Source organism: Sturnira hondurensis, unplaced genomic scaffold (genome assembly GCF_014824575.4).
Source record: "Sturnira hondurensis isolate 20B ecotype Veracruz unplaced genomic scaffold, ASM1482457v3 Scaffold0021143, whole genome shotgun sequence".
Lineage (NCBI taxonomy): Eukaryota > Metazoa > Chordata > Mammalia > Chiroptera > Phyllostomidae > Sturnira > Sturnira hondurensis.
The window spans coordinates 16,699,361-16,719,691 of NW_028093774.1; the positions used below are offsets into that span (position 1 = coordinate 16,699,361).

A 20,331-nucleotide genomic window follows, 5' to 3' on the forward strand; every position below is an offset into this window, starting at 1 on the left:
AAGATTACATTTTTTTCTAAGACTTACTTCTGTGTGAAACTCAAAAAAGAAATCTATATAATTTTATTAATCAATATAATTCCAATAAATTTAATTTTTAAAAAACTTGAAAAAAGGAGAACCTAGACACAATGAATAGTAAGGAAATATGTAGATTTCCTGCTTCCTTATCCTCTTGGATTAATGTTCCACCTGTATAAAGGTTGAGTTCCTATTATTCAGTTTCTAGGCTTCCAGAGATGGATGCTTAAAATACCTTTAGAAAAGCACTTGAATGGTCTCTGTTAACAAAGGACTGTAAATGCCAGGGTTGCTTCTGCCCCTAGAGGTTGGCTGTGTCAATTGTGATTTCAGCTGGTATTACACTTCCAAAAAGGTGCACTAATTACTGCTCGAACTCTTGAGCCTTCCAGTCAACAGCTTGCTTGTTCACATCTCTATGGTGTGGGGAGTGGCATAAATCAAGGCATTAGAGCCAGAAGAGAGAGGAACAAAGTACACTCGTATTGATTGTTCTATTTAACCAGAAAAAATGAAAGCAACTGTAACCTGATAGAATGATGCAGCTATACAATTACGCAGCCACCGAATGAGCTGGATTCACTGGTTACAAAGTTCATCAATGTGTGGCCTGATGTGTGTGTTGAAGACATCTATAAGTACTAGTGTGCTCCAACCAGACTGCTAGAAAGGTAGGCTTGGAACAGATGGATAAATTGCATGCAACTACTGAGAATTTAAAAAAAAAACGATTGAGGTTAGAAATAAGACTATAGTATTGTCACGAGGTTTTGGAACCAGGGTTGGTCAGGACTCTGAGTCGACCTGTTGGCATAGCACTTCACTCAGTTCAATTGACTTATTTCAAGAACAGATCTGTAAAAAGTATTTCAAAATTCCCTTTATAGACCCACTTGGAGATCAAAATTCTCTGCAGTCATAATGGTAGAAAGTTACAAAATGAAGCAAGACTATTAGATTTCACTCGCTTTATCTCCTCTAGGAGATTTCAATTGCTCCCTGAAAACAATATATTCTTTTCCATGTATTACCTTTAGTTTTACTTCTCCTGAAGGTCCAGCTCTATCTTTACCGCACAGAAAATTTAGTAACAGATCTAGCTATTTGTTTTGAAAGTCTAAAAGCATTTGTTTCCATTTCAGTTTGTACTTCACTTATATAAATTTCTATTTTATTTGCAACAGCATCTCACAACAGTTTTATATAGGTTTAAAAAGTATTTCTAAACCTTGCCTGTCTGAGATTTTAGATATACTTTTACTTTCCGTTTATATTTATGTTCAATTTATATTTAGTTTTTTTGAAACTTTTATGAGTGCCTAAATGTCCTCCTTCCTCCCTTTTATCATTTTGTCCAAGTACACCGAGAAATCTATCCTTTGAGACCTACAGTGAGTGATGTCAACAATATAAAATATTTTAATAAAATCAGATCTGTTTTAACAAAAAAAAAATGCCCAGGAAATCTTAAAAGTTACTGATGGTGTCACGACTTATAAATGTAAGTCGTGACACCATAAAAATCCTAGAGGAGAACATAGGAAGGAAAATTCCATATATTCTATGCAGCAATATTTTCACCAATATGTTCCCTAGAGCAAGAGATATAAAGAAAAGAATAAACAAATGGGACTACATCAAATTTAAAAGATTCAGCACAGCTAAAGAAAACATTAGCAAAATTAAGAGGGAACCAAGCATAGGGGAAAAATATATTTGCCAATGATACCTCAGAGAAGGGTTTGATCTCCAAAACATATAAGTAACTCACATGACTCTACTCCAGGAAGGCAAACAAACCAATTAAAAATGGGCAAAGAACCTGAACAAACACTTCTCCAAAAGAACATACAGAGGGCCCAGAGACATATGAAAGGATGCTCAGCATCGCTAGCCATCAGAAAGATGCAAATTAAAACCACAAATAGATACCACTTCACAGCAGTCAGAATGGCCATCATAAACAAATCAACAAACAACAAGTGCCGGAGAGGTTGTGGAGAAGGGAACCCTAGTACACTGTTGGTGGGAATGCAGACTGGTATAGCTACAGTGGAAAACAGTATGAAATTTCCTAAAAAAAACCTAAAAATGGAACTGCCTTTTGATCCAGTAATTTCACTGCTGGGATTATGCCCTAAGAATCCTGAAAAGTCAATTCAAAAGAACCTGTACATGCCAATGTTCATTACAGCATTATTTATAATAGCCAAGTGCTGGAAACAGCCTAAGTGCTCATCAGTAAATGAATGGGTGAAGAAACTGTGGTACTTTTACACAATGGAATACTATGCAGTAGAAAAAATAAGGAACACCGACCCTTCATGACAGCAGGGATGGAACTGGAGAGCATTATGCTAAGTGAAATAAGCCAGGCGGTGAAAGACAAATATCATTTAATTTCACCTATAAGTGGAAGCTAATCAATAAAACAAACAAAAGAGTGAAGGAGAACCAGAGACATGGAAATAAAGAACAAGCTGATAGTGACCAGAGGGGAGGGGGAAGAGGGTAACAAGGGAAAGAAAGGGAAGGGGCAAGTCAAGGAATGTGTATAAAGGATCCATGTCCATGGACAATGGGGTAGAGATTGACTGTGGGAGCAGGGGGAGGGATGGTGGGTGGAGCAGGGGAGAGCAATGGTGAAAAAGTGAAACAGCTATAATAGAACAACTATAACAAAGTTATTCATAATGAAATAATTGATATTTTCCTACTGCTTTTAAAACAAACAAGTATATTTAATGCTTGTAAAGAATACACTTAACCTTTATGTATACTATTATTGGGTGTATACATGCAATAAAATCAGAAGCCTCCAATTATTTTAGTACAGTCATACTATTTAACATTTATTGAGCAACTATTATATAGGCACTTTGATTCAATAAAAGGGAGGATTAGCAAGACTGTGATCATTTTGTTTGACCTATAGGGAGCCAAGTATAAAGCAGTACATACTTTCTACTCTGGTGGTGAGAGCTTTGACTTTTGATTGACAACTTTATTATAGTTAATATCGAGGTCAGTAAAATGTGAAAGAATATTTATTTTGCATAAACAAAATCTAGTCTGCCTTAGTTTAATTTTTAAATGTTTATTTTATTGCAAACTGGTGCAGCCACTATGGAAAACAGTATGGAATTTCCTCAGAAAACTAAAAATGGAACTGCCTTTTGAGCAGTTCCAAACTCAAAACTGCCTTTTGAGCCAGCAATTCCACTGCTGGGATTTTATCCTAAGGACCTTGAAACACCAACCCATAAGAACCTGTATGTGCCAATGTTCATAGCAGAACAATTTACGATGGCCAAGAGTTGGAAGCAACCTAAGTGCCCATCAGTGAATGAGTGGATCAAAAAACTATGGTACATTTACAGAATGGAATACTACGCAGCAGAAAGAAAGAAGGAACTCCTACCCTTCAAGACAGCATGGATGGATCTAGAGAGCATTATGCTAAGTGAAATAAGCCAGATGGTGAAAGGCAAATACCACATGATCTCACCTATAAGTGGAACCTAACTAACAAGACAAATAAGCAAGCAAAATATAACCAGAGATATTAAAATTAAGAACAAACTGACAGTGACCAGAGGGGAGGTGGGAGGTGATAATGGAGGTGGGGGAGAGGGAAGGGTTGTCAAGGAACATGTATAAAGGACACGAACAAAGCCAAAGGGGAAAAGGACTAGGGGTGGGAGGTGGAAATGTGTGGGGTAAGGGGGAGTGGCAGGGGGAAAATTGAGACAACTGTACTCGAACAACAATTTAAAAATGTTTATTTTAAACTTGTGAATGCTCGTGTGTATATGCACACCTGTTAAAACTCACAACTTTGTTCCTGTTCCTTTAATACATAGGGGAAGAGGAATAGGAACTAAAATCTCTAAAATTCACCACGAGTCACATCTAAGGAAACTCCACCGTCATAAAGGCAGATCAGTGACAGGAATGGACCAGACACTCAAGCAGGAAGTGCCCATCCACAGATCACAGACAGCCAATGCAGAGAAATGAAGAGGATGTTCTTTGAGACTTAGCAGATGGGGGTATCAGGAAGAAGGTAGAAGAAAATAGAAATGCTAAAAGTCAGCTGGCACCTGTATATGGAAGGGCAGAGGACAGGCTAAGGCAGCTGAGCAAGGGCCGAATAAAAATCCATGAATTCCAAAGAAAAGAGAGAAGAGAAGTGTATTTGAGATCACTATAGCTCTTAGTTACTATGTAGAAGTAACAGAACTAGAAAAAGAATAATGTTTACTGCTTGTTATTTTCAAATCTGGCTCTAAGCAATGTATGGAATAATGTAAATATAGGTGGGATTGAATCTCTGTCTTTGGTGTTCCGTTAGGAAAGCGGTGTGTGTGTGTAGGGCTGGGTTTGTTTATTTAAGCACAGGTAAATGGACTGATTGTCTCATTTATGTATTTCTTTCTCCTCAATTAACCTCAATGGTGGGTCTAGGCTAGCCTACTTAACAGGATTATTCCATGTCTCTGGGACTGACCTACATAGAGATTATCTTGCTCCCTTTATTCTAAGAAGAATGCGATAATCCACAAAATAAAGCTGATGGATCAGTAAAAACAGAGATATGGGTTCAAAATATGTACCATCTAGATCAAGGAACTATAACCATGGGAAAAATCTGACTCGTCCAGTTTCTTTTTGTAAATTTTCTTATTAGAATGCAGCCATGCCTATTCATTAATATAGTGTGCATGGTTATGTTTGCACTAACAGAGTTAAATAATCGCAGCAAAGACCTTATAGGTTGAAAACATTATAATATCTACAACTTGACTTTCTAGATGAGAAGTATTCTCCAAATAAAGACATTGGGGTCTCTGTACCTATATTCAAATCCAAGTTGGCTCTACTACCCACTAGTTGTATGATACCGGAAAGTGTGTTACTTCACCTCTGAGACTCAGTTTTCTCATCTCTAAAATGAGAATAATAATGGAATCCCTTTTTCTAGGATGCTGTGAGATTCAACATGGTAATCCATGAGCCCAGCACAAAATAAGTATTGTATTAGCGTTGCTTATTATCAATCAGATTTATTCCCCTAAAATCCTTTATACAAAGGTATGCTCTAATATCCTCACCCCCTTCTCTGTGATATACAGCTTTTAGACACTTGTAGGCATTTGGAATGAAGATTTCACCACTGAACTCTGAGAAAATCAGATTTCTGTACTGTGATTAAAATGAGAACCAATCTAGTTTAATTAAACATTGAGGCTGGCAGTTGTGCATTGGGCAGAAGCACATTTCTAGTAAATGTTTAATAATCTGATCACAGCATGCGCTGCATGCACTGGGATGTGGGAAACAATAGTAAATTTGCATGCAGTTTAGGTCTGTCAACCAAATGAATTTGAGCTCTCCATACACAGTGCAAGCTGGAGTGCTTCTGGGAATGGATGGAAAGTGGGGTAACCAAAAAGGAGTGGGTTGTAGGGACTTGTAAATCTGTCCAGAATCCCAGTGTTCATGCTTCCTGGCCCTGTGACTGCAACATGCGTGTTCAAACTCCCTGTGCCTTGGTGTATTTGTCTGTAAAAGAGGGAGATTGATATACCTTTCCACGAAAACCACTGGGAAGATTACATTAAGTGAAATAATGTATGAACAGTGCCTGCTCGTTAGTTCCCTCTATGTAAAAGGTGTGGGTTGTCACATTGCAGTGTATGATAGTATGTGTCTAGATAGGGGAACAGAGTTTGTCAGCAATGTCCTAGAGAGCATGTCCTAGAGAGTTTGTCAGCATGTCCGAGGTCACAGCCCCATTTCAGGCTCCAACAGGCACTCACATGTGCCACTGACCCCAGATCTCACCTGCAGAAAAGCACCTCCTTGCACTATTTGGAACTGAGGTAAAGTGTAGTCTAGTGCACTGGATGGGGCATTAGGTTTACCCTCAAGAAATACAGGCTTCAGTTCCAGGTCTTCATGTACTAGCTTATGACCTTGGGGAAGTTAATCTTACAAGCGTCCATATTCCCATTTTATACAATGGTGATAAAAAGAGTCTCTAACATTTAGGCCTACTGGCAAGATTCAATATAAGAACTCAGGGCATTACCTGGCACTTAATAAATGGACAATAAAATTTAAGAATTAAAACTATTTTGTTTGTGTACATGCATTTCTCTTCTACTAGGACATAAGATCCTTGTGGGCCTGGGCTGCATTTTATTTTCCATTATATGCCCATCACCAGCTTGGATTAACGTGTAAAATAGATTTTGAATAAATCGTTGTTGAATGGTGAATCAATGGATGTATAAAAAGATCAGTTCACTCAAAATGACTTCCTGGATGGGGGTAGATTAGCAACATTTTTAAAATATAAAAAACAACACCGGTTAGTAACCAGATTTCCAAAGTGTTCTGCTTTTTGAAAGTGCAACGTAATGGCTTTTGCTGGCCCATTATCAGTTGTTTTTATCATTTCTTTTGATATAAACTTTAGCTTTTGGCTTGAATCGTTGTTCTCCACTTCTGTATTTAATCCCTGTTGTTTGCCTGCAGCACTGTGTATCAGCCATGGCATTTGGCAAACCCTTCCGTGGAGACCCACACAGAGCATCAGGGACACGCTGCAAGGTTAGAACGGTACCGTGGGAAAAAGAAATGCATTTCATGGAGCGACCGTGAACCTCCCTGGGAATCTAATCCAGCGCATATAAACGCCATGAACTGAAGATCGGCAGCGCCTCTTTGCCCTTGACTCATGCTCTCTACCCTCCTCTGACTAACCTCCCCCCTACCTCAGGCCCCCTTCTCCAGCCTGCTCAGGTATCGACAGGGGTTTTGGAGGAGTAGAAAGTCTTTATCTCTTTGAGATGAGCTGCAATATGATTACAATCGATTGAGTGATTTACAGTTTCATTGCCCTCCGTGCTTTATAGAATTATAAATGACATACTGTATGTGAATATATATTATTATTATTGGATCTCTATGTACCACCTTTCTCGGAGGAGCTAAATGTTCTTTTTAGCCTTTACGTAACCAGAGGGGCCCTGCAACTTTGTGCAGGATTTCAAATGAAGCAACTGAAACTTGAAAACTTTTCCTATAAATAAAGCCGTGCGTTTGCATGGGCACTGGGACATTTTGCTGGTTATTTAATTCTGGGGCAGAAGGAAAGCAGCATAGGAGAATTACATTTTTTGGTTGGGATAACAATTCTAGATTTTTATAACTGGAGAAAATTCTGCATGCCAGAATTTTTATTTGCTACCTAAACTAGAGCTTCTTTGTGGCAATAAAGCAAAGAAAACCTTGTAATTCACGTAGACGAGCTTTGAAATTATGTAATATTTGATTGTTTTCATTTCGATGAATTTGTGTAATTACAGTTGCCTTACATATAGAGTGAGAGGATGTCAGTATTTTTCTGTTACACTAACTGAAATGAGCATAATTTTAAAATTATATAAAAGGTGACCACTCTATATTTCAAATCTTGAAAACATTATTCCATGGATTTGTTCCATGGAATATGATATGCTTATTATTCATAGACATTAAGAAATCTAAAATAGTAGCTGAACGCCAGGCAAATGTAAGTGTTCTGAGCACACTGAAGGAAGCCTGGGCTAAGCTATGATGTTTGGTTTGTTAGGTGTATTAAATGCATTTTTAAAGATACAGTATTTTCAACTTAATGATGGATTTATCAAGATATAACCCCAGTATAAGTTGAAGAGTATCTGTATTTAACTTGTAAGATACAAAGCTATTTACCTGGTGGCTGGGAATTCACAGGAGGGAAAGGCTTGCCTGGTAAAACAAACAATTAAGAAAATAATAGTAAGCACCCATTTGTGACTCTCCGGTCCCCCAAGCAAGACTATGACACGCTAACATAGACTTTCATCTAAATAAGGTCACCCCTTCTGCTTAGATAGGGTGCTGGCAGGTCTGACAGGATCATGTAAGGCCAGAGGCTGGCAAAGTCCTCAGAGGCCTAACTGATGATGTGGGGGGAGGCAGACATCATAAATGCTCAGTGATGTGCTGGCTCCTAACGTGGTAGAAATCAGAGATTTAACTTGAGAGAAACATTCTAAATTGTCCAGATTTGGGTTAAGACCAGAATTTCCAGAGCATGCAAGTGTTCAGGGTACCAAAGGCTATGGAAGGGGCAGAATGCTAGTAAAACCTAGGGCTGTGAAGCCAGGTGGTCTTAGGTTGAAACAGCAGCATTTCCGCTCACTCTGGGACCTAGGTAAGTACCTAAGATCTCTGGAGGTGTTCCTAGTCTGCAATGTGGAAATACAACAAATATCAACCCCAAGGGTTGTATCAAGGCTCGATAAGATTGTACATGAAGTGGGAGTGTGTAGTAAATGCCCAACAGAGGGCAGCCATCACTGACTGGATGAACGAGCTGAGTGATGGTAGCATCTACCATTTTCTCCATCCCTGGGATGACCACCCCACGGATCGCGTGGTGTTATAACCCCAGTGATTATGTGATGGCAAAATACATGAGAGGAATTCAGAAGGTAAGTGAGAGTAAATGCCCATTATTTAATGAGTGATGTACATGAAAAGTTACATCATGTAAAACAGGTAAAAGGAAATAAGAGAAAGTATTTTATATCCTGGTTTTGCACTGTCCAGTACCAGCCACCAATCTCATAACACTGACCTGAGATAAGTCTCAGGTCAATGAGGAAATGCATTTAAATCCCTCAGTGCCTAGGGACACAATAACTGCACAATGAAAATAAACCTTCAGGGCCTTGGTCATATCGGCCGCATTGTAAGTGTGACTACAAGCGCTTAGCGGCTACTGAGTAGCACAGTCGGAAAGAAGAAAAAAAGACATTTGGGTTCTCAAACATAGCTGCATATGAAATCACCACAGGACTTTTTAAAATGTTACTGCCTGGGGCAGTCCTTCTCAAGTTTTCTTGTGCACACACATCATCTGGGTATCTTATTAAAATGCAGATTCTGATCCAGTGGGTCAAGGGCAGGGCAGAGAGTCTACATTTTTAGGAAACTCTGAGGTGGTGTTGGTGCTGCTGCTGCTGATGGTCCATGGACCACATTCCAGCCATTTACATTAGACGACCTAGGACGGCGGTGGGCTGAGCACCCACAGTTCGTTAAACGTTACGAGGAGAATCTCATCTGCAACCAAGTTAAAGAATACAGCTATACATCCACATGCACGGTCTATTGAAAAGACTTTTATAACATGTTGTTCATCAAAGACCAACCCCAGCAAGTTGAAAGTCCCTTGGAAACAGAAAGTCACCTACTTTGAACTCTAATTCATTCCTGACAATTAAGAAAGAGCGACAATACAGCAATGCAAATATTCAAGACGCACTGTTTTGACTGGTTAATGGCCATCTTTTGTGAAAGAATGTTGGCAGAACATATTCACAGGATGACTTTATATGTAGTCTGCAACATTCAAACACACTCATTAAGGAAGCTCTCCCCAGTCACCATTACTTCTCTGCAGTCTCAGAAACCACGTGCAACTATGGCTGGTGTTGCTCATGTCTGTACTTCTTATTTCCGTTACAGGACTTCCCTGCCTTTGTGTTTCCCCGTTGAACTGAAGTTAACACTAGTCCTGATCCAGTGTGTGAGCAGGTAGATGGGGCTTGTGGAATGTGTGCTTCAAATGTGGCAAGACTTCAAATGTTTGCAGCCAAAGACAGAAAGAAAAGCAAAGAAAACCTCCCGCTGGGAATTAATTCAAGCCCCAGGCCTGAGAAATGTCAGCATCAGGTCAAGTACATTGACTTGTTTTTAACCCTTTGAAGTCTCAGTAATTTAGGATGAGATGTGAACACAGACACTCCTCTTATCTCCAGGTATACTGCATAAACTGTAAAAGGGCAATAAGCATTTGAAATAAAATATGTTGGAGATTTTCTCTAACTTGGTAATTCCCAACTGGGGATGATTTTGTCCCTCACAAAAAATATTTGGTATTGGAGAGGCTACTGTTTTGTAGTTGGTGGAGTCAGAAACATTGCGGAACTGCCTACAGTGCACAGGACAGCCTGTCACAGCAAAGAATTATCTAGCACAAAATGTCGATACAGCCAAGGCTGAGAAACACTACTGACTAAACTAGTCTGGCAGGGACTTCTACTTGATAATACTTTTGATGGAAAAACATAAACAAAAATGATAACCTAAAAGCCTAGTATCAGTATCAATAAAAGCACGACTCTGAGAAATAGAAAAATACTCAGGAAATTGGCAGTAACACAGTCTAAGGATCAGAACAGGGATCTTGGCTCTCCCCCTGAAGTTGTGTGTTATTGGGTAAATTATTTAGACTCTCAGAGCCTCAATGATGTAACCTTAAAACGGGAATGGCAGTAATAACAATACCAAACCTAGTTCCCTGATGGGATAGAGCAAGGCTCAAATGTTATAAGGCATATGACGGCATGTTGAGCACCAGTAAGCACGACAACAATGTCCTTACTTATACACCCTATGAAGACAAGATTTTGTGGAGTTTGACACACTCAAATAACTGCAGGGAGTTTTCTAACCTAGGGTCCCAGAAGGGGAGCCATTCCTACATCCCTTTCGTGTTCTGAGCTGGGTCATCAAATAGGAGCTAAGCTGGGGCCAACAGCAAGTATTTCGTTGATTTAGGAAGAGAATTCCAGTCGAGAGCACAACAGACTTGGCATGCAGTATCAAGAGGCAAAAGACAAACAGGCAAGTGAGACCCAGCTCTCCTCAGCTCCATTTGGCATGGAAGATGGAAAGTCCTACACATCTGAGTTATCAGTCTTCATTCCCAGGAAGCTGGGCTCAGACTTGAAAGGGCCTTCCTGCACAGTGGGGCTCAGGGTGCTCATAGCCTTGGTGATACAACCAGCCACCCACTCAGAGCAGAGAGAGGGTCTTTCACAATCCCAAGCAGCTCAGCCTCCCAGGGGGCCTAGAGCTGGGGCTAACATTAATTTCTCATGCTCAACTCACCTCTCACCTGCCCTCCCTTTCCCCACCACTGGCATTGTGTGAAGGCAGTAGTAATCAGAAGCTTTTTAAAGAACATTCCGCAGCATCTGGGTGCTAGCTTGGGGCTGGTTCTTCTTTTATTTCCCTCTCCTGTTTCTTAGCCTTTCTATTTTCAGGTTCAAAGAAAGAAGGTGCTTTTGAGTTCTACCTTCCAGAATTAAGTGATATAAGGTTCCGATGGCTATAAAACTCCTTTTCATTTTGAATTCTTCCTGATTCACAAAGAGCAGGTATGCTACATGCCCTGTGTCCAGCTGGTTTCTAAATATTTCACCAGAGGATGTTTCAGTAGAGCCACATACAATCCTATAAATGCCCATTAGAAGGTTCTGGAGTTGACCCATTCATCCTGATACACGGGGACCTATTGAGCAGGAACGATGTCCCGAGAGAATAATTTCACAGTGAGATAACTTAGGTGAATATTCTATAGGAGCCACTCCATATTTCTTCACTGTTTCAATGCTAGCAGTTGACAAATAGCATACCTGAACTCCTCTTGATGGTTCTTATATTTATTACCACCAATAAAGTAGAACAGCTTGGATAAAGGAGAGTGCATCGCTTCTGTAGAAACTGTGTCAAAGTGGCTTTGTTCCCTGATGCCCAGATTCAGGGGGTATTTTCGCTCTTATAGTTCAATATAGATTAATTAAACATTGCTAGATTGCTCTAAAGATGCTTTACATTTTGTTAAATGGATCCTTTTAGTCTCACGGGGAAGCAGGCTGGAGAGAAAGTAAGCTTTCCAACGCTCAAAGGTGAGCCACCCCTAGGAAGTCTTGGAAGAGTGGAGTGTAAAATTAGAATGTTGCACTTTCCAATTCCACTTTCCAATCTAGGAGACAAGGTGAGGTTAGAGCTCCTTTAACACTCAGTATTCTTTCACTTACTTCATAGAAGCACATTGCCGCTGTTGTCAGGTGGATAGCTGGACTCATTACAGATGGATCTTTCAGCAGAGCTAAAGGAGCTTTTATTTTGGAAGAGGATTCTTACATTTCACAACAACCATCTATGTGTGGTTATTGATATCATCTTTGTACTTGACACTTAAAAAAGAGTAAGCCTGAACACCCCAAAAGAATCATGCTCATTTCTATCTACGTAGTTGTCACAATGTCCCCTAATTTGCTGTGGGAACAATAGTGGAAATTGTGCCCAGCTGAGAAAGGAGACTCTGGTCTCGGTTTTGTCCCTTGTTTATTGTGTGATGTTAGGAAAAACACAGCCTCTCCCTGGGTCTTTTTTTTACCTTTGAAATGTAGAGGGAAAATATCTACTTCACCTAATTTAATAGTCAAAAATGAGGTAATTTGCATGAGTGAATACGGGATAGTAAAAAAAAATGTTGCCCAAATGATGTTTGATAATCCTTATAATTAACATTTATTGAATATTGACTTAATTGAGCCAGAATTATGTTGAGCACTTTAAATGTGTTTGACTCACATAATTGATACATTAACCCTGGAAGTATTATCATTACTAATATTTCACAGACCAGAAAACAAATATTGGGGAGGTTAAATAACTTCCTTCAGGTTTGTAACTAGATTACCAAATAGGAGGAATACACACTCCCTTAGGGAACCAAGAAAACAGGGTACACAATTAAGATGTGGCAAGAAAGANTTGACTTAATTGAGCCAGAATTATGTTGAGCATTTTACATGTGTTTGACTCACATAATTGATACATTAACCCTGGAAGTATTATCATTACTAATATTTCACAGACCAGAAAACAAATATTGGGGAGGTTAAATAACTTCCTTCAGGTTTGTAACTAGATTACCAAATAGGAGGAATACACACTCCCTTAGGGAACCAAGAAAACAGGGTACACAATTAAGATGTGGCAAGAAAGAATCTGATGCATTTTGAAAGTATCTGTCATCATCAGAGCAGAGAAATCAGAACCATTAGATATCCTTATACTTCTGAATCAGTGTTGTATTTTGAATTATATGGGGAGAGAGGAACCAAATATTTCCGCGCATAGGGCATTTCAAGGTCTTTGTCCAGCCTGCGTTAGACTCTCACGTAACGGCACCAGCATCCCACCTCCAGCCAGATGCCTCCAAAGCCCATTCTTGTAACTGCTATACTGTATCAAGTGTTATAATAACGACATTTGTTATTACTGAATAACAGTTACCGACAGATACTAATAATAATAGTTTTCTGTGTGGAGCGAAGCCATTAAAGAAAGGTTTTTCTTTGTTTTGAAAACATGGGAAGCAACCCATAATTTGAAACCAAAGATACAAAGAGGTAGGCACACAGCAAGGGTCACTGGTTTTCCTGCATATCTGTGGCTTTAAAATTACTGTTAAAGAGCCTTTTCATCGCTGGCAGCAAAAACTCTTAGATTCTGCACTGGCTCAGGGCAAGTGGTTAATATCAATTTATAAATCTTTGAAATTCCTAATAAAAACATAACAAACCCCACAGCAGCGCTCGCAGGGCCAATGATAATACGCGTGGCAAGAGACTGATTTTTCCTACGAGCAAATAAGCAGCTTTTAAGATCTCAAGCTATTTTGATTTGCCCGTAACCCCCATCCCCCAGAGTTTAAGCAAGAAGCATTTCAAAATCAGGTCTATTGGTGTCTAGTGAATTTGGACGATGATAAAAATTCAAAGTAGCTGTTAAAACCTCTGGCTCTCTTCAAAGGCTCAGAGATAAATGCATGAAGTCATTTTTGTGACTTAATTGAAGAAGCGCTAAGAGCATGACAAGAGACTCCTTGCGAGGGCTGACCTGGATATATTGTATGGAGACGGAGAGGTTAGATAAAGGGGCAGGTGAGGCTTTCTGCTTCAGTGACCTGGGAGTCTTACACGCTGTTTGTAGATGCTCCCATAATTCTTAAACCAGGCATGGAAAGACTGCTACTGGGGGAAATCCCAGTAACACAGTTATTTCTGATTGGCTTAAAAAATAATACTGAGGTAGGCGTGAAAACATAATCACAGCCTTCCTGTCACTCAAAATTCTTGGGCCACAATGACTACTCGCTAAACAGCCTTAAACTTCTGGCAATGTGCTCTGGCTTTCTCATCTCTGGGCCCACTTCAGTATAAACCAAGTGAGAGGATAAAAATGGGGAAATTACGGGGAGTGGGGAGTGGAGGAGACTGACAGTGAGACATAGCATCATGCCCACATCAATGAGAAGTTCATTATTCTGAGCTCTTTTCTTGTATTTACCAGGTGATAACACAATTGTGAAGCAAAGGCCCTTAGCCAAAGTATTTTCCCTTCCATTTCTGAAACGTTTATGATTGCAGTTCAGAGCTCTCTTCCTGGGAGAAGTTGGGGGGTGGGGGGACATGCCGGGGATGCGGCTAAAGGATTATTTAAATAATCTCTTTTAAAGAAGGCAACCTTCCCTCTCACTGCCCTTGATTCAGCCATCTGGTTCTGGGAGTTGGTTGGCAAATGCTCCTTGACTATATCATTTAAACAGATGATTAACCCCTCTTCCCTCCCACCTACTAGGACCAACCTCTGAACATCAAGTCAGGCTTAGTGTAAGTGACGAGAAAATTGGCAAAGTCAACCAAATGAATGGAATCCCACCCTTACTCTTTCTCTGTTACTCTGACGTTATTTATCCATTCAAGTTCAGTCAACTTCCTTTCACAGTCTTTCTGCAATCTCTGCCCATGGTTCCTTCAACCACACTTAATAAAACAGTATCTCAAAGCCCAAATCTCATGTTGATTATTCCACGATGATCAATAAAGCTCATGATAAAAATGATGCCTTTCCCCCCATTGCTCATCGTGTGCAGTACCCTGGAAATCCTACAATAATTGCCTTTGGTATGAGCCAGTCAGGCAGTATTAGTCAGGTTGACAAAAAGTGCTCAGTGCATAGTTAATAAGTCTCCAGAAGGTCCCTACACTGTCCAGGGCCAAAGGAAATAACTTATTTTCTCATATAAAAAAAAAAAAGAAATGTACACTTAATAGTCAGTGTTTTATGATTTAGTGATGGTCATGAGAAAATTACCATTTAGAAGTAAGAATAGGAAAGCAAAAAGAGTACAGTCATTGAGAGTAAAACGTGTACCTGTGGGGTAATGCTCATTCACCGGCCAGTTGTCCACCTGGAGCGTGGCATTGCCACCATTCCTGGTGAAGCGTACCACGTGGTATTTGCCATCATTTACAGGCGTTCTCTCTTCTTTGATGGAGATGTCAACTGTGCCAATGTTGAAGACAACTCCAATTTTCCCCTGTTCCTATGATAAAGAAAAGCAAAAGGTATAGTTATCACAAACCACAAGGTTTTCTCTCTTCCATGTTGATCTGCCAACTGTCAATGAATGTGTAGGTACCCAGAGAGAAACATTCACATGAAGTCATAGTAGTATCCCACCTTTCTCCATGGGCTTTCATCCCAAACATAAAAACTAATGGAATCAAAGTGCCCACATTGCTCTCACAGGCTGTACCACACAGGGCACATCATTTGACAGCCCTCAGAGGGTATTAACACTGGATTCACAGAACTACCTAACAACTGTGTAGTAACACAGCAAAGCTCACTTCTGTGTAGTGAATTAGGCCTGTTTTCTAGGAGAGGATAATAAGATATTGGGACCTAGAGCACTTCACAGTTCAGATGCAGGGTAAAGAGGGAAGATAAACCTGCGTGCAAACTTAGGGTAATCAAGGCCAAGGGGTGGGGTACAGAATCATTAGGAACTGATGGCAGAAGAGCTGTCATTAGGCACCAACTCCAGATGATAGTTTTCTGTAGGCCTACAACGCAGCGAAGTAACAGAGGCCAGTGGAAACCGAGATGGGGTTTTCAGAGTCAGAGGACTGTCACCCTCCCCACACTGATAGCCCTATTCCTAAGAGTAGTCCAAAGAGGGATGTAGTATTCAGTGCCATAGCTTTCTGTTACACAGCAGAGGAGACCTCTGTGGCCCCAAACGATGTCTGGGAGGGAAAACACAATGAATTTCAGAAGATTAACATTATTGCCATGAAGATTATGATTGCAGTGCTGGTGAAGGTGGAGGTGGTGATATCATCTACCTCCTAGGAAGTGAAACACTGAAGCATAAATAATAATGCCATTAAAACTCTTACTCTTCTCCTCTAGTAGTTGGTTACAACTAAGACTTGGAATTAGTATTCCAATGACACATACAATGAAAGTAACCATACTGGTCTGGTATAATCAGTCTCTCCTACTCTCTTGAAAATGTATCACAGCATGTAGGGGGGCAGAAGGAATAAGCGAAAGAATAATCTGATGTATTGGCCAAGCAATAGATTAGATATCAAAAGATAATACAATTTAGTTCTAGTTGAGATGCTCTAAGAGACTGAGTCACAATATTTGTTCAGAGTCTGTGGTCTTCTGTTTCCTAGTTCAAGAAATAGGAAAAGAAGAACAAAGAGGAGGAAGAAGGAAGTGAGGGGGAGGGGGAGAGAGAGAAGGGGAAGGAGAAGAGGAGGAAGAGGAACAGGGAAGAAAGGAAGGAACAAGAGAAAAATGAGGAAGAAGAAGAGCAGGGAAGGAGGAAAAGAAGGAAGGTTAAGGTATGAGGAACAAGGTCCAGAATCCATATGAACTGAGATGTAGGAAAGGTTTAACTGAATCTAAGATTTAATAATTTGGTTCATCTATTTATTTATTCAGTACATAAATAAAATGTTTTTTAAGCACTTACTTTGCTTAAAGTCTATACATTAAGACTTCTGGTGAGATTTTAGGCACTCGTCTTCATATAGTTTCATATCCTTCACTTATTTTTTCGTGACAGGCTTTTCTCAGCTTTCCCATTTTCCTTTAATATGTGAACACATCATATACACCCAACAAAAGGATGGGAAGATACCCAGGAGTCTTGACCTCAGAAAGTATTTAGGAATCTAGGCTGATCAAATAAGGCTGTTTTCCATATGCAGGGCTACTGAGAAACAGGGTGAACAGCTTGGCTTCCTTTGTGCCCTGTAGCAGAGCTCGCCGTGCAAAATGATGACTGAGACTCCCACGTTCTCTCTCTCGGAGGAGAGTGATGTGGGTGCCCCCCCAGGGGTAGCTACATGGACTCAGGATCTCTTCATTCCCTGTTTACTGTGACACTGGGTTCTCGGTTTTGTTCTGTGTCAGTGCCACCCCTACATCCCCAGCACCAAACAAAGTTCCTAGTAGTTAAACAAAATGCATGGGTGAATGTTCCTGATGATAGGGTTTTTTGCATCTTTTATACCCACAATTAAGAATATGATTCATTTTATTCTTACTCCTTAATTCTCTAGGAATTCAGAAATGTCAATATGACTTTTTCTTACTTCAACAACTGGCATTTATTTCTAAGGGTGTGTGTATGTTAGTACCGAGTCAAGTTACACTCATCCTTAATTGAGCAAAGCTATAGCAACCTGAGTCGGAATCTGTTTAGGGGAATCAAAGGGCTGGGGAATTAAGAAACCATGACTGCAGGTGCCATTGCTCCTCTGCCCACATCACAAATGTGGGCTGTTCGTGACGCCCCTGTTCTTCAATGAGAAGTCACTGTATAAATCCTGGATGTGTGGAAGGGACTGCTGGTGATTCAGCTCATCTCTGAGTCACTAATTAACCCTGGATGGAGAACAGTTCAGAGAGAGAGAGAGGAAACCTTTAACCAGCCTTCTGCAGCTTTTCAGCCACAGCGGTGGCAAAGTACAGTTCTGGCTCAGTGAGTTGGCTGATCAGCGACACGTATTCTTGGGCAGATTCTCTGCAAGATCCATAATAGATTCAGGGAAAGAAAAGATTTAATCTCTGCCAGAATAAATAGTTGGTCCTTATCTGAGGCTGCACACATTTGCCACCACCACAATCACTGTTTCAGAGAGATCTTCCTAATCCTGCTAGCACGCACAGAACCTTACCCGGTGGAAACTCTTACCCAGATGTTTCACTGTGATTCCTCCAGTGGTCAATGTGGCTGTGCTCGACCTCAGATGCGGTCTCTTAACGTGCATAAAATTTCATTACTCCAACCTCCTTGTCATTTGGCATGGCACCACAGTGGCATTATAATCTGTGGCTAACTGCTTTGTCTCGGCTCATTATGAGCATTGTGGCCAATCCCCATATAGTTGCCCAGGTTTAAATCGATCACACTCAGCGTCATAAAAATAAACTCTCATGGTCCATGTGACCAGAAAAGAGAAGATGTTAAGAGAGAAAAACATTGGCTTTAGAGTCAGTTCTGACAGACCTTGGGCAGGTTACTTAGCTTTCTGATCCATTTCTGATTATATACTCTGGGGACAGGATACTAGTTTTACATACTTCATGGGGCTATTTTAAGACTAAAATGATATGATTAATAGGAGAGATTTTTAAATAATAAACTATTATACAAATAGAAGGGATAAATGAGATTAGGAGAAGAAAGCACCCAGTCATTTGACCATATATGACACTAACTACTGGAGAAGTTAATTTGGTCAACAGAATAAGCATGAGTTTTAGTACAGCATGATTCAAAGAATACTTCTGACTCTGAAGGCTGTATGACCTTGGGCAAGTTATTGAACTTTGGATTGTCCTCCTATAAAAGGGATATGTGGATGAAGGAAAAAGCTACCTCTGAAGCTCATTGTGAGTATTTTAGAAGAACGCATAGGTGTGAAACACCTGGCAGGTGCTTGGGACCTCAGTAAGTGCCAGTCATCTTTTCCCTTTCTCCCCCTCCGGAGGGTGACTGAAAGCAGTGGCACGACCTAAAGCACTGTCGGTTTGGCCACCCTGTCATCAAGAAATATGGTGGAAATAAATGTGGATTTTAGCAAATGGAGCATTACAAAATAAGATTTGCAAGGCTGAGTCCCTGCCATGATTTCATAGTTGTTCTCTCTTCATGTCCTTTGGTGCCTTTTATAAGCCTCTCCAAGTCAAGCAAAGTGTAGCCCCCAAACAGCAGGACTATAAATGTTAATATCTCTATACCCATCACTAGTAAAGTCACTATCCAGTCAATCAATTCAATCTATGTTTTTCCTCAACGTTAAAAACAAAGACAAGTGGTAAATCAGAAGACATTACTGAAGAATCCTCAAGCGTATATAGGATAAATTTGAATGGTGCAACAAACAGCTGTCTTCAAATAGCCAGTCAGCCATTCTTCACTAATAATGACCATGTATGAGCCCACTTGGTTCCTCCAAGTAGTCAGGTTCCAGTTTTCTGGACCTCCACAAGCCACATTACAGCTAATGCTATGGAGGTGACCCAGGAGATGCTAGCAACACACTGAGGTCACATTTCAGAAGCAAAAATACACAAGGGCAAGAAAAAATCCTCAGGAATAAAGATCTCCCTGAAGGCAATCTCTCCATTCATTCCTGAGTGTGCCTGGGGACGGCAGACTGCACCGTTCACGATTTCAGAAAATTGTAGCTACCGAAAAAGAGCTGGGACTCTCGAATGCTTGCCAGGGAGACCTGCAAAGGAGGCAGTTCCCAACGTCTTAACTCCCAGGCTTCCCACAGCATCTGTGAGTTCATTGTGAGGCGGGAACACAAGGACATTGGCACAAATGGATGTGATCCCTCTTGGGTCCAGACATTGCCTGGTCTGCCATACCCGCTTCAGGGTCTGGATCATAAAAAATAAGTTCCCAGCGGCCGCATTTATACGTGTTTCCAGTCCTCCCATTATGGGCTCATAGGGAGATGGGACAACCACTGAGTCTCTTTGTAAAGTGTAGGGTCAAGAAACTAGTGTTGACCAGTCACCTGGGTGTCACTCCTGAGCCACACGGACTTAATCGCTGTTGTGAGACTTGCTGGAGCTCTCCCACTTTCTCTCAGCCACCCCACCCAGCAAATTGCTGGTGGTGGCTTCTTGGTTAGTCTGGCTCACTGAGCGAGGATGCCAATGAGCCAGCTAGTAAGGGACGCACAACGTGACTGAAAAACTAAGCTTGATTGCTTGATGCCACCAAATATTTAAAGCTATTTGTTGCTGCAGCATAACTCAGACTATCTTGATGGATAGAGTAGGTGCTTGGAAAATCTTTTTTTAACAGAATGATTTTCAAATTCTCAAAATTACCCTTCATATTTTATAGGTTAAAGATAGAGAGTGAGAGAATTGTGAATTCCGCAAGTAATAGGAGACATATTTAAGATTAGGATTCAGGTGCATCTGACTTTAAAACCTGTGGATTTTCCACCATGTTATATTTCAGTCAACATGTATTACATGTTGCAATTGGAGTATTCTTTATGGCTGCCTAACCTGTCT

The 20,331-nt window shown here is 40.4% G+C and overlaps 1 protein-coding gene across 1 annotated transcript in view; it reads right to left on the minus strand.

The window, feature by feature from the left end:
* The window catches only part of NRXN3 (neurexin 3), a 1,509,805-nt gene that overhangs the window by 160,480 nt on the left and 1,328,994 nt on the right, over positions 1–20,331 (minus strand). Inside the window, exon 20 of the mRNA XM_037031267.1 lies at positions 15,139–15,310. Coding sequence (XP_036887162.1) covers positions 15,139–15,310 — 172 coding nt within the window. The remainder of the gene's footprint in view (positions 1–15,138; positions 15,311–20,331) is intronic.